General features: G+C 44.6%; 1 protein-coding gene across 2 annotated transcripts in view; it reads left to right on the top strand.

Moving 5' to 3' along the window:
* Window positions 1-2,023: 2,023 nt before the first annotated feature.
* The window catches only part of KIF5A (kinesin family member 5A), a 30,211-nt gene continuing 17,857 nt past the window's right edge, over window positions 2,024-14,377 (top strand). For both annotated transcript variants that reach the window (XM_040491602.1, XM_040491601.1), the window contains exon 1: window positions 2,024-2,393. In XM_040491602.1, coding sequence (XP_040347536.1) covers window positions 2,265-2,393 — 129 coding nt within the window. In that variant the 5' untranslated portion in view covers window positions 2,024-2,264. The remainder of the gene's footprint in view (window positions 2,394-14,377) is intronic.

The raw sequence follows: 14,377 nt of genomic DNA, 5'->3' as shown, positions 1-14,377 counted from the left end.
TCAAAGCTGTCAGCATAGAGCCCAAGGCGGGGTGCCAACTTGGGAACTGGGAGATGGTGACCTGAGCCGGAGTCCGAAGCTCAACCTATTGAGGCACCCTCTGTGGGTGAGAGGCGCCCCATGAACACCCTCTGTGCTCTTAACCGCTTCACTAATAGTTTTCATACTTCTGAATTTTCACAGTTCAGTAAAATTAAAATTAATTCTGCCATTACTGCACTAGAAAAAGAAAGCACTGTTTACTATAACCATCATTTCTTAGTAGAAAAGTAGGAAGGACATACTCTCAGAATGAAAGGCCATCCTTTGAAACTTAATAAATCTAGCTTTATATAAAACTTACTGCATCGTGTGTGGATGGTTTTTTTGGGGGAGGGAGGGGCATATACCCAGTACATTTTTGTCCCTGACCCTCCATAGACAAGCTTTTTTTTTTTTTTTTTTTTTTTTTTAAGATAAGCATTTTTTGCAACTCCACTACGGCTGCCACCCTGGAGTCCCTGGGGACCTGAGTTTGGGATGTTTTCCAGAAGGCTTCCTGAGCTTTCAGGATGCTGCAACACTTAGAAATAGTGCCAGACCAAGTGACTGGAGAGATGCTGATGTTCCTGAGTTTGGAACTCATTGTCATTCTATGCATACTCTCCTGGCTTTTTCCCCAAACCTCTACCCCTCTTCCATCCATCTATCCGGTTTCTTATGCTGGACCCTTTTTCTTTAGTTTCCTTAAGATTCAAGGTGGGTTAGAGGTATAGGCCCAACAAGGGGAAGCCCTCAGCTGAGTTCTGTGCAGTTAGTTCTTGTCTGGCCAGGCCACCATTCTCTCACTTTTGCCTCATAATGTCCAAGTGACCTTAGACAATTGCTAGGCAAAACTTCCATCCCCTCCTCCCTTCTCCCATCACCCCACTCCTCCCCTTGGCCTAGAGCCTCAACTCCTGCAGTCCAACTCTCTGTTGGCTAGCAAGGCCTGTGACGTGAAGAAAAATCAATTTGGCCAGCTTCTAGGTGGTTCTGCCCAGGGGCTGCAGCAGGAGTCTGACCTGAGGGGAGGAAGGACAAAGAATCTCTAAGGCTTTTTTTTGTTTGTTTTCTTTTTTCATTTTGCTAGGGAAGGGGGAGAAACAGAACAAGGCCTGAGAAAGGGGCTGGGGTGTTGGGACTCTGACCAATGGTAACTTGGACAGGAAACACATAGGTGCCAAAACCTGCCTGAAACCTAAAGGCGGAGGTCTGCCCTATAGGTTCTCAAAGCCCTTGTGGCCTTCCCCACCCTCATCATTACCCCTCCTTCATTGTTTTCTGACTCCCTTTCTCTTGCAAAAGCTTCTCCTGCCCACCTTATGCCCAGCCCCAGCCTAGGAGGCAAAAATGAGAATTTTATCTGCTTTTGAATTCTAATAGCCCAGAACCAGAGTTTGTTTTCCTTCACACCGGGGACCTGGTGTGTATAGTGGGGAACGAGTGCACCTTTGGAGGTAGAAGGGGTTGGGACTAGCCTCTCCCCTGACACTCCTGTCTGAAAAATGAGACCTGGACACCCTCCTCCACAGGGGTATAGGCAGCTGCCCTTGAAAGTTGAGTGGGTTGGGAATCTTGTGTGAGGGGGTTGGGGATGGAGAATGAGAAGAAGGCTCTCAATATGGAGAGAGGACAGTGACAGGGGCGGGGCGGGGGTGGGGGAGGAGGATGTCCCGGAATAAAAAGGGTGCAAGCGCCGTTGACTCTCTTCCCTACCCAGGCGACAAGCCCACCTCAGCCCCCTTACCCCTTCCAGAGGGGTGGAGTCCGAGGGAGGGACAGGCAGGCCAGGGAGGTGGGGAGCTGGGATGCAGCGAGTGACTTGGGTGGGGAAGGGGTGAAGGCGAGGTTACCTAGGAGCTTCGGGGGTGGGGGAGGAGGCGAGAGGAGAGAACCGGCTCCCCTTCGGGTAGACGCCGAACGGGAGGCCCCCCGCGAAGGAAGCCCCGCCCGCCGCCGCCCCGCCCAGGCCCGCAGCGCGGCGCTGCAGCGCGAGGGGCGGAGAGGCAGAGAGCCGAGAGAGGAGGACCAGACGCCCAGGTCGCCTGCATCCCTGTGCCGCAGGAGCGAGCAAGCGCGCCCCGGCCCTGCTCCCCAGCCTTCGCCCGGGCGCCCCACCTGCTTCCTCGGTCCCAGAGACCGAGCACCTGTCCTCCGCCTCGGCTTCAGCTGAGCCCCCCTCCTCCGGAGCGCGCACAGCCCTGCTGCCCGAGAAGTGCCCCAGCCTGTCGCCGGCGACCACCATGGCGGAGACCAACAACGAATGCAGCATCAAGGTGCTCTGCCGATTTCGGCCCCTGAACCAGGCCGAGATTCTGCGGGGAGACAAGTTCATCCCAATTTTCCAAGGGGACGACAGCGTCGTTATTGGGGTGAGTGTCGCCCCGGGAGAGAATTTGGGAAGATTCTACCCCGCCCCCGCCGAGTCTTAGCCCCTGGCTGTCACTGCACCCCCTCCCCGCCGCTCAGCCTCCATCCTCCGCCGCAGCCCCTCCTCTCCCCTGCATCAGGATGACTGGGTGTGGCCTGGCCAGGCTGGTGGCCAAGTCTCCGCAGAGTGGGAGGGGGCTACTTCCTCGCAGTCGGGGGACCCAACTCCCCTTTGCTGCTCGCTGCAGCGTCCGCACCCCTCAGAGCCGGTCCCATGTTTTTCTGATGTTTTCCCTCTCCCCTAGAGAAAGCGCATCTTCCCTTTGTTATTGGCTCGGATCTCTACCCCCACCTCCCAGGAAGGGAGGGGGTAGACCAGTGGATGGGCTAGATGACAGGTGGGCAGTCCAGGGCTTCTGCGGGTGGAGGTATAAAATGAGAGTGGGCTCTAGGACCAAGCCCTCCGTCAGCCCCTGAAGTAGTTGCAGCCTAGACTGGGGCGGAGGGCACAGATCTGATGAAGGGTTTTCTGAGGAATACATTGATGCCACACCCAGTCGGGGAAGGGGGCTCTGGGGTCCTAAGGAAATGTCTGCCTTTCCCTCCCAGGTACAGTAGGAAGAGGATTTCAGACACCCCAATCCCCCCTAACAAATAAAAATAACCAAATCCTGAGGTCTTGATAGGTACTTGCTTATTCATCCTTTCTCTTGATGATCCAGTAAAAAAAGTAGCAAGTGGCTTCTACCTCATCATGACAGCCCTATCCGTGGAGGAGATCTTGTTAAGGAGGACTGATGTTTCCTGTGGGTTTGTTACTTGACGTGTATTATTTAATCCTCAAAACAACACTCTGAAGTAGGTATTAATGTTTCCATTTTACAGATGAGGAAATTGAGGCCCAAAGAAGTTGAATGACTTTCTCAAGGTCACACTGTTAACTCATGGATCTGAACCTTAATCTGTAACTCCAAAGCTCATAGATTTTCCTATCACACTGCCTCTGCAGATTTCTCTTCTGGACCTTTATCTGTGATGGCCTAAAGGGAATTGCTAGGGAATTCTTCACCCAACCCTCCTTTCCGAGGTTGGTAGGGATGTCAGGCTATGGGGTGAAAGGATCTGGGTGTCGAGTCCTGTAAGGCTTTGAGGGGTGCTGGGCCAGGAAATTGCAGCCAATTGGAGAAGGGAGGGGCACATATGAGGACTGCTGTCAAGGTCAGGAGCACTGTTTATATATCTTTGGTCCACAGTGCTTGGCACAAGGCATGCTTATTAAAGGAATTAAGGAAACATGGGGAGGGAGCATGAGCCTTTTGAATCAGTGAGAATGGGACTTTGAATAAACATGTTTTAAGAAGAGCCTGCTTGTATGTCCCGTCCCCAAGGACCCCAGTCTGTCACCATGCTGAGCTGTCACCAACTGAACTCAAATGGGTGCCTCTGCCTTGTGTGTGTGCTTACATATGTGTGTGTTCACCACATACAGAGGGCTCTTGTCTTTCTTTGCCTCAAGGGCCTTAGGCTTTAAAGTCTGGTCTGTCTGGCCAGGCTAACATGATCAGCCTGGGGGCTCCTCTCCAAGTAGTCTGGACAGCAAGCTTTAGCTGTGAGAGTTAGAGCTTGATGGTCCCCTGAGGTATGAAGGCTGAGAAACAGGAGGGAGGTGGTCATGGGAGAGCCCATCCACAAAAGGCTTCTACTGTGAAGCCTAGTTTCCTTGCTTTATTTTTTTCAGGTAAGTCTGAAAAACTCCTTTAGGCTCTCAGGCCATCCTGGTGTGGCGGGCATGGGGCATGGGGTGATGTTGGGAGAAGGAGTGGTGGTATTGATCTGTCCAATTTGCTAAACAGGAAAGACACGGTAGAAGGTGGAGAAGGGGGAGAGATGAAGAGAGGCCCAGGGCCCCCTGCCAATTCAGATTCTATCTTAGTTCCACAGCTGGTCCTTCCCTGTCTGTTTTGCCTGATATTTGCAGGGCTGCACCTTTGTCTCACTGTGTATATTCCGTTGCCCAAGCCCTTCCTGTCAATCTCTCTGGCCGAGATAGATGCTGCTGGGGGGGCCATTTTGTCTCAGGCAGCGTCCTTGGAGCTTGCCTTCCCAAGCTGACTGTTCCTTGCTCATTTGGGAGGAGGAGGGCTATAGGAGAAGGGATTCTGAGGCGAACCTTGAGTCCCACCAAGGGGAGGAAATCCCCTACCCACTTTCCTCTTTCCTCCTCGGTCTCCCTTTGGGGCCCAGCATCTGAGGAATTAATGGAGGAAGCTGCTTCAGGAAGGTGAGGGAAGAGTGAAGGGGAGACAATAATCTCTCCAAACCCAGTCCCTGCTCCTTTCTCTAATGGCTCTCCTCTCTGCCTCTGCGGCACTGCGGCTAGCTCTGGGCTTCAGAGTCCCTAGTGTTTGTGGGCTTTTTCTGCTTGGCAAATAAGCTAGAAAGATAGCTCTTTCAGCCCTATCCCTCCCCCATTCCCCTGACTTCTCCTAGCAATCTGGGGGATGGGACTTAGCCAAAGTTAATGGCCTGAGTCATAGTAGAAGGGTGTCTGGGTCACTGTCTGTGTGCTGTGTACCTTGTTTTGCTCTCTGTGTCACTCAGAACCCAGTGTGACTTTTTCACTGGACCCATTTAAGTGTTTCTCTGCTTTGGTCTTGGTGGGCAAAATGTCCTGGTGCCTGCTGTCTGGGCTGTTGTTGCCTCTATACCAGACATGGGAGGGATGATAGTAAGAGAAGACAATGCACTCTCCCTCCCTCCCCCTGTTGCTCTCTCCCTCATTCATTCAAGTGTCCACAATATTTCCTCCCTCTGGTCTCCTAATGGGTTAGTAGGCAGGCAAAATCCAGAACTGTCAAGTACTTCATTTAGAAAAGCAGGCAAAAATCCAGGACCATCAAGTACCTTATTTGGAAAAGCTAGGTTGGGACCTGATGGGTTATTGGATAAGAGTCAGTATTGTTTGGGGTGGCCTAGGATTCCTTTGATATCTGAAGAGGGGGAGCAGGTCTCCCTTTAGCTTTGGGGGAGTCTCATAAAGGAAAATAGAGAGGAGAGGTAATGTTCACCATGGCCAGTGTCTCTCCAGCATTACCATGGCAACAATCCCCAAGGGTGTCACCATGGAAATCAGGCCTGGTGCTCAGAAGTTCAGCCTTTACCAAGTGCTTTACTGAGGGTTGAAAAGGTTGGTCATCTTGGGACCCCTGATCTTAGGCCCTCCCATTAGCTTTAGTCAGCTCACATAATGGAAAACTACTGAAAGGTGCCAGGAGACACAAATGGAGTAGGCAACAACAAGGAGGTGTGGGGTGGGGAGAACAGAGCCCTGGGCTGAGGGACTCTGAAGGTGGGCTCTCTGGAGAAGGCTGTGAGGAGTGCTTAGATTGCTGTGGGTAGGGGAGTGGATCTCGGGCATTCCTCAAAGGTGGAGAGTCTCCCTGAGTGTTTCTAATGAAATAAATCTTCCAGTCTCTGATGCTGTCATAGTGAGGGAGGGTTCCTGAGAGAGGATGGGTGAGAGAATCACATATTTCTGAAGATGGGGTTGAGGTTGGAAAAAAGGAGTGATGAAACATCTAGAGTCTGGAAACATTTGGAGAAATGTCCAAATGGGGAGGGGGGTGTGTGGCATGTGGCGAAGGGGAAAGAAAAGCCATGATAAGGATCTGATGCAGTGCTCAGTGTTCAGGCACTTCAGTTTTTGAAATTTTGAGAAAGAGAGGGAGAGAGAGAGAGAGAGAGAGAGAGAGAGAGAGAGAGGAAGAGAACACAAGCCAAGGAAAGGCACAAGAGAGAGGGAGACACAGAATCCAAAGCAAGCTCCAGGCTCTGAGCTGTCCAGCACAGAGCCTGACTCTGGGCTCAAACTCAAACTCACCAACTGTGAGATCATGACCTGAGCCCAAGTTGGATGCTTAACCGACTGAGCCACCCAGGCGCCCCAAGTTTTTGGATCACTATGGCACTGGGGGTCTGGATTCAGATTGCTTGGGTTTGAGACCATGCCCTACCATTTCTCAGTTGTGTGACTGTAGGCAAGCTACCTTACTTCTCTGAAACTCAGTTCCCACATCTATAAAATGGAATAATAACAGTACATATCTTTTAGGATTGCTGTGAACATTAAATGAGATAATGCATATTGCTTAGCACAGTGACAGACACATAATAAACTCCTGATAAGAGTTAGATGTTGTTATAATTTTATACATGTTGTCTCCCCACAAGCTAGCCTTTGACACATTGGGAAGTAGTTAACATTTCCGCTTCTTACTAGTTGTTTTATCCAAACATCCAGGTCTCTAGTATCTTTTTACACTCTTACTCCATCAATATCTGTATTTACTTGACAAATATTTATGAAGAACATCCTGTGGGCCAAGGACTGGGCTCAATGTTGGGGCTTTACAGGGAATCCCTGCCTTCAAGAAACTCTTGGTCTATGTGGTGATCCAGGCTGTGGAGTGGTCTGGGCAGAAGCCTGAGAGGGGGCATCAGAAATGGCTAAAAAAGAAAGGAAGGAAGGAAGGGAGGGAGGAAGGAAGGAAGGAAGGGAAGGAGGGAGGGACGGAGGGAGGAAGGAAGGAAGAAAGAAATGGCTTTTGCTAACTATACTCACTCCCCCAGATTCTGATAAGAAACTTCCCACAACATACTATAGTCCGACTCAAAGTAATTGTGTGTCATGAAAAGACATAAATAATGGTGATGTTTCCCACATGAGTAGTCTAGAGGCAAAATAAGTAGAAAACCACTGGTCTAGTTATTCGCATAAAAATAGCTGACAAACAAATTCATCTTGAGTTTAATCAATAGAAAATTTAAAACAAATCAACAATTTAACAGAAATATAAATCTTAAGGTAAAATAATGAACTAAACTTGGAATTTAAGGGTCTAGCCAAGAGTAAGGAAGAGATAGCAGTCCTTTCCAGAAACCCTGAAATTATAATCTGTGTCTATGGCTTTCCCTGCTTATGAGTTTCCGAAGTGGACCTATTTTTAGTTCTTGGATATCTTTTAGCCTCACAGTACGGAGAACATCACCCTTTTTACTCTCTGTGGTCTCTTCCTTCTTGGCCTAGGCTAAGAAAAGGGGTTCTCAGGCAATAATTGCCTTCAGCACTTGGAGAGCGCCCTCCATTTTAATGCATGCATAGCCTCCTGTAGAATCCTTTAAGTGAGAGGATGAGACAAAGGGAAGGGAGAGAAAGAGTTGGTACCCATTTTCCCAGAAGGGAAGAAGGGAGGGGCAAAGTTGGCTCCAGAGTTCTACTTAACCCCCTTTGGCTGCATTCCTGGTTTCAAGAAGCATAGATAGCCATCACTGGTGGAGAAGAGGCAACAGTCATTGGCTTGAGATAAACGTGTTTGTCTCTGTTTCTCGGCTGCTGGATGGGAGAAACACTGAGTTAGATTACAATTCAAGAATCAATTTTCAACGCAAAAAAATTTTTAATTTAATTTAAAAAGAAAGGTATTACTGAGGGGGACAAGTATCAATGCCACTTTAAATCTGTTTAACACTGTATGATTTTCTTATATGTAATAAGGATTTTATTCTTTGTAAGGAAGTGTAATGATGAACCATTTGGATAAAAAGGATGAAAAATTCACAAAAGTCCTATGAATAATCCATAAACTCACTCAAACCTTAAAAAAAAGAATTAAGGTAGATTTTTCTCGAATAATATTAAACATAGTCTGATTGCAACACTAACATATTTTAATTGTTGACAAAATTAAAAACAAAGAGAAACACTTGCAAGAAGCTCAAAATCACTCAAAATCCCACCACCCCAAGAAAAATACTGTTAACAATTTAATGTATTTATTTCCAGTGAGTTTTTGCTGCATATATTAATTTTAATAAAAGTGTATCATAAACTATATATTCTTTTGCAACCTAGTTTTTTCACTAATATAATACTATGGTTACTACTTTACCATCACTAAATACTTTACATAATTTTATTTATTTTTTAAAATGTTTAATTTTTTGCATATGTCTTAACATGCACAAGTGATAAAATTCAAATGATATAAAGAAGTATACAATGGAAAGTAAGTCTCCTTCCCACCTCTGTTTTCTAGCCACCCTGTTCCCCTTTCAAGAGACAACCAGTTTGCCTTTGATTACCAGTTTCTTATGGATCCTTCTAAAAACATACTATACATTTATAAGCAAAGGCATATATACGTGCATATACTTTTTAAAAATTTTTTTATTTACGTAATCTCACACCCAATATGGGGCTCAAACTCACAACCCTGAGATCAAAAGTCACATGCTGTACTGACTGAGCCAGCCAGGTGCCCGTGCATGTACTTTTTCTTTTTTAACAAGAATGGAAGCATAGTATACATACTGTTCTGTACCTTACTTTTTTTTTTTCCCACTTAACAACAAGTCTAGGAGTCTTCCTTATCAGCACACAAAGATACATCTCATTCTTTTTAACAACTTTATAATTTGTTGTAGGGATATGCCATAATTTACTTAACCAGGTCCTTATTGGTAGGCTTTTAGGGTTATCCTATTAAGTTGCTACTGCAAACAATTAAATGACCGTGTGTGTGTGTGTGTGTGTGTGTGTGTGTGTGTGTGTGTGTGTATACATATTGCATATATGCAGTATGTCTATATAGGATAAATTTTTGGAAGTTGAGGTCTTAAAGTATATATATGCACTTAAAAATTTAAGAACTGGTTCTAAATTGCCTCTCACAGAGTCGGCTCCAGCTTATATATGCCTTCTCCAGTGCAATGCATTGGCCACTTTGATAGGTTAAAGTGGTATTTCATAGTCTTAATATGCATTTATCTTAATAATGAGGTTGTGTATCAATTCATTTTTAAGAATCAGTATAATAACATCATTTTATGATGTCGTATTTTATAAGAGGTATATAATTTACATTCAGTGAGTGCACAAATCTTATGCGGTTTGATGAATTTTATAACATATTTTGACACCCATGAAACCACTACCCAGATTGAAAACTAGAGTATTTCTATCACCCCTCAAAGTTCTCTCTAGCCCCCTCCTGTCAATATCACCCCCCAGGCATCTGCTATTTTGACTTCTATCACTAGCTAAGTTTTGTCCTTTCTTGAACATCATACAAAGGGAATAATACAGTATGTGCTGTTTTGTTCTTTTACTAACACATTTTTGAAATTTATTGATGTCCTATTATGACATCATTTTAAATAGCAGCAAAGGATAAAAATATGCACATGCCATAATTTAATCAACCAAGTCCCCTAAAATGTTATTCCCCTTTAGTTGTTTTCAATTTCTTGTTATTATAAACAGTGTGATAATAAACATTCTTCTTAAAAAAACTTATTCTTTTCTTTTCATTTTTTTAACATTTTATTTATTTTTGAGAGAGAGAGAGAGAGAGAGAGAGAGAGAGAGAGCGAGCACGGGGGGAGGAGCAGAGAGAGAGGGAGACACAATCCAAAGCAGGTTCCAGGCTCTGAGCTGTCAGCACAGAGACCCATGCAGGGCTGAAACCCACGAACTGTGAGATCATGATGCCAGCCAAATTTGAACACTTAACCAACTGAGCCACCCCCAGGCACCCCATGATAATAAACATTCTTGTAGCTACATATTTGCTACAAATATTTTCATAGCATGAATTCTTAGAAGTAGAACATCTGAGTCAATGGATATGCATAATTCAAGGATTTTGATTATGTATTTCTGAATTGCCCCATAAAAATTGAATGGACATACTGTCTTACCAGAAAAGGATAAAGGTACCCATTGTGTGGAAATGATACTTCCTTGAACCCTCACCTACACTGGGTATTATAATTAAGTTTGTGTTTTTCAATTTGATAAGTGAGTAATGATGTTACTGTTTTAGTTTGAAAACAGTGAACATTTGGAGTGCCTGGGTAGCTCAGTCAGTTAAGCCTCTGACTTTGGCTCAGGTCATGATCTCATGGTTTGCGAGTTTGAGCCTGGGGTTGGGCTCTGTGCTGACAGCTCAGAGCCTGGACCCTGCTTCAGATTCTGTGTCTCCCTCTCTCTCTGCCCCTCCCATAGTCATGCGCATGCTCTCTCTCTCTCTCTCTCTCTCTCTCTCTCTCTCTCTCTCCCAAAAATAAATAAACATTAAAAGAAGAAGAAGAAGAAAATATTGAACATTTGTATATATTTTTCTGTTGTTAGTACATAGCGCTTGTCCATTTTTTCTGTGGAGTTTTATCTTTTTGTTACTGATTTATGAGAGTTCTTTATGTAATAAGAATATTAATATCTTTGTTTGAAAAACTTAAGATTTTCTTATTTAAAAATTATGTATCTTGGGGGCACCCAGGTGGCTCATGCGGTTAAGCTAACGGCTCTTGGGATTCTCTCTCTTCTCTCTTTCTGCCCCTCTCCCGCTCATGCTTTCTCTCTTTCTTTCTCAAAACAAAGAAAATAAACTTTAAAAAATTATGTATTTTCATTTTAGAAAGCAATGTTTACAGGGACACCTGGATGACTCAGTCAGTTAAGCGGCCGACTTTGGCTCAAGTCATGATCTCAGTTTGTGAGTTCAAGCCCCATATCAGGCTCTGTGCTGACAGCTCAGAGCCTGGAGCCTGCTTTGGATTCTGTGTCTCCCTCCCTCTCTCTGCCCCTCCCCCATTCACGCTCTGTCCTCTCCCTCTCTCTCTCAAAAATAAACATTAAAAAAATTTTTTTTTGTAAAAGAATGTAATGTTTGCACCCAAAGCGAGGCTCGAACTCACGACCCTGAGATCAAGAGTTGCATGCTCTCCCAACTGAACTGGACAGGTGCCCTTCATTTTAGGAAGGAAGTGGAAACTCCTAAAATTCCACTGTCCAAGAATAACCACTATTAACATGCTTTTCTAAGCAAGGTATACATACATACATATACATTTTTTTTTTTTTTTACAGAAAGGGAATCATCCTTTACATACTTTTCTTTTTGCTTTTTATACTGCATACTATTTAAAAAATTTTTTTAGTTAATGTTTTGGGTTTTTTTTTTTTTTATGTATTTTTGAGACAGAGAGAGACAGAGTGTGAGGGGGGAAAGCCAGAGAGAGAGGGAGACACAGAATCCGAAGCAGGCTCCAGGCTCCAAGCTGACAGCACAGGGCCTGACGTGGGGCTCGAACTCACAAACCGTGAGATCATGACCCGAGCCGAAGTCGATACTTAACTGACTGAGCCACCCAGGCGCCCCTATACTGCATACTATTTTAAAAACTACTTTCTTGGTTAACAGTACTTTGTGTAGTCTTGTCATTACACATTTTCTCTACCATCTTCTGTAATATTTTACAAAAATTTTTGTTAGTGTTTATTTTTGAGAGAGAGAGAGAAGAGAGAAGAGAGACAGACCATGAGCAGGGAAAGGGCAGAGAGAGAGAGAGAGAGAGAGAGAGAGAGAGAGAGAGAGAGAATCCCAAGCAAGCTCCAGGCTCCGAGCTGTCAGCACAGACTAACCAATGGACCAGGTGCCCTGTAATATTTTACATTTTTAGTTTAAAAGCAATATGTTGTCACTGTAAAACATTTAAATATCACAGAAAAAATGTTGAAAGCATAAGTTCCTATTATTCTGCTCTCCAGTGATACCCACCATTAGCAGTTCTGTATATAGTCCCTCCATGTCTTTTTTCTAAGACAATTGTGTCCATATGCTTTTTAAAAAGTATAATCAGGGGCGCCTGGGTGGTGCAGTCGGTTAAACGTCTGACTTCAGCCAGGTCATGATCTCGCGGTCCGTGAGTTCGAGCCCCGCGTCAGGCTCTGGGCTGATGGCTCAGAGCCTGGAGCCTGTTTCCGATTCTGTGTCTCCTTCTCTCTCTGCCCCTCCCCCGTTCATGCTCTGTCTCTCTCTGTCCCCAAAATAAATAAAAAACGTTGATTAAAAAGTATAATCACATTACACATACTGTTTTTAGTTTTCACTTTATCGAGCTTGGACATGTCAATATATGTAAACCAACCTCAGTCATTTTAATGGGGGTGGAATATGGAGTTACCATAGCCAACATCTTGTTGATGGATGTTTGAATTGTTTCTAGTTTTACTTTAATACAAACTGCTGCACTGAACATCCTTCTACATAAATCTTTAAGTGCTTAAGTAAGTGTTGTAAGATGAATTCCTAGCACTGGAATCACTGATACAGAGTACAAACAGTATGAACATTTAAATATTTAACAGAATTTGGGGCACCTGGGTGGCTCAGTGGATTAAGCATCTGACTCTTGAATTTGACTTAGGTCATGATCTTGCTCTTCGGGGGTTTGAGCCTCACGTCAGGCTCTGTGCTGATGGTGCAGAGCCTGCCTGAGATCCTCTCTCTTCCTGTCTCTCTGCCCAAGATACAAAATGAAAAATAAAAGACTTGTCTCTCTCCATAGTAACCACGGCCAATATTTTTGTATAATTCCTTCTAGAAAACAATTCTACATATAGATGGAATAGTGTGAATATTCCCAGCACCACCATATCCAGCTCTGGCCAAGTTTTATGACTTTTCCTTAATTAGTTAAGACATGTCTCCCAAACTCTGGTGACCGTAGACCTAGAGTTCGACATTTCAGTTGGATAAAGATGGGCTCTGTAGTAAAACAATTTGACAACTAAGTCATAGTCTCTATCTTTTTTTTTTAATGCTTTATTTATTTTTGAGAGAGAGACTGAGTGCAAGTGGGGGAGGGGCAGAGAGAGAGACACACACCCAGAATCTGAAGCAGGCTCAGGGCTCTGAGCTGTCAGCACAGAGTCCAACACAAGGCTCAAACCCACAAACAGTAAGATCATGACCTGAGCCGAAGTTGGACGCTTAACTGAGCCACCCAGGTGCCCCAGTCATAGTCTCTCTCTCTCTCTTTTTTTCCGATTTTTATTTATTTTTGAGACAAAGAGAGAGACAGAGAGCACACGTTGGGGAGGGGCAGAGAGAGGGAGACATAGAATCTGAAGCAGGCTCCAGGCTCTGAGCTGTCAGCACAGAACCCGACGTGGGGCTCAAACTCAGGAACTGCGAGATCATGACCTGAGCCGATGTCGGACGCTTTACTGACTGAATCATGAAAGTGCCTCAGTCATAGTTTCTTTAAACTGAATGGCAGGGAAACATGACAGAAATTTGTCACTTGTGGTAGAGAACAAACATTGTCTCATTTAATATTACCAGAGATCTTTAGTATGATTGGATAGTGAATACATACTTGGTTTGGCTCCCCAGGTTTAAATATTTTGTATCTTTAGCATTCTTTTTCTCTTTTTTTTTTTAGAAAAAGAGAGAGAGTGTGAGCATGAGTTGGGGAGAGGGTCAGAGGAAGAGAGAATCTCAAGCAGGCTCATACTCTGTATAGAGGCCAATGTGGGGCTTGATCCCATGACCATGAGATCATGACCCAAAACAAAACCAAGAGTCAGACATTCAACTGACTGAGCCACCCAGGCACCCCTGTGTCTTTAGCATTCTTATCAGCACACATGATTTGTAACATATAAACTGAATTAAGTACTTGCAAGTCAGTGAATTGCTTCATAGTTTCTCTTTACTTAAAGTTGATTCCTTAAAAGGAGACCCATGTTTCTGATTTCATATATTTCTTTCACCGAGAGAGAGAGAGAGAGAGAGAGAGAGAGAGAGAGAGAGAGAGCTTGCATTAGTGTTTGCACAACAGCTCAGTAGCTGTGGTATATGTATATTTTATTTACACAATAGGAAACATACTATACATATGTCCCTAACTTTCCATGTTTCACTCAACGCATCTCAAAGATCCTTCCATATCAGGACATGTGGATCTATTGAGGAAGATATTTTTAAAGCTAGAGGTAGATTTTTAGTGTTAATGAATTGTTCTTCACTCTCCACAGCCTGTGGCCCTATTGTCTTTTCCCATTTGGTTTCCCAGGGAGGGGCCTGGAGTGGTAGAGTACTAAATCATCACATGAAAACTAAGATCCCCTCACACGAAC

This window comes from Herpailurus yagouaroundi, unplaced genomic scaffold (genome assembly GCF_014898765.1).
Source record: "Herpailurus yagouaroundi ecotype Mexico unplaced genomic scaffold, PumYag 182, whole genome shotgun sequence".
Classification (NCBI taxonomy): domain Eukaryota; kingdom Metazoa; phylum Chordata; class Mammalia; order Carnivora; family Felidae; genus Herpailurus; species Herpailurus yagouaroundi.
This window is presented reverse-complemented; position numbering and strand designations above follow the sequence as displayed.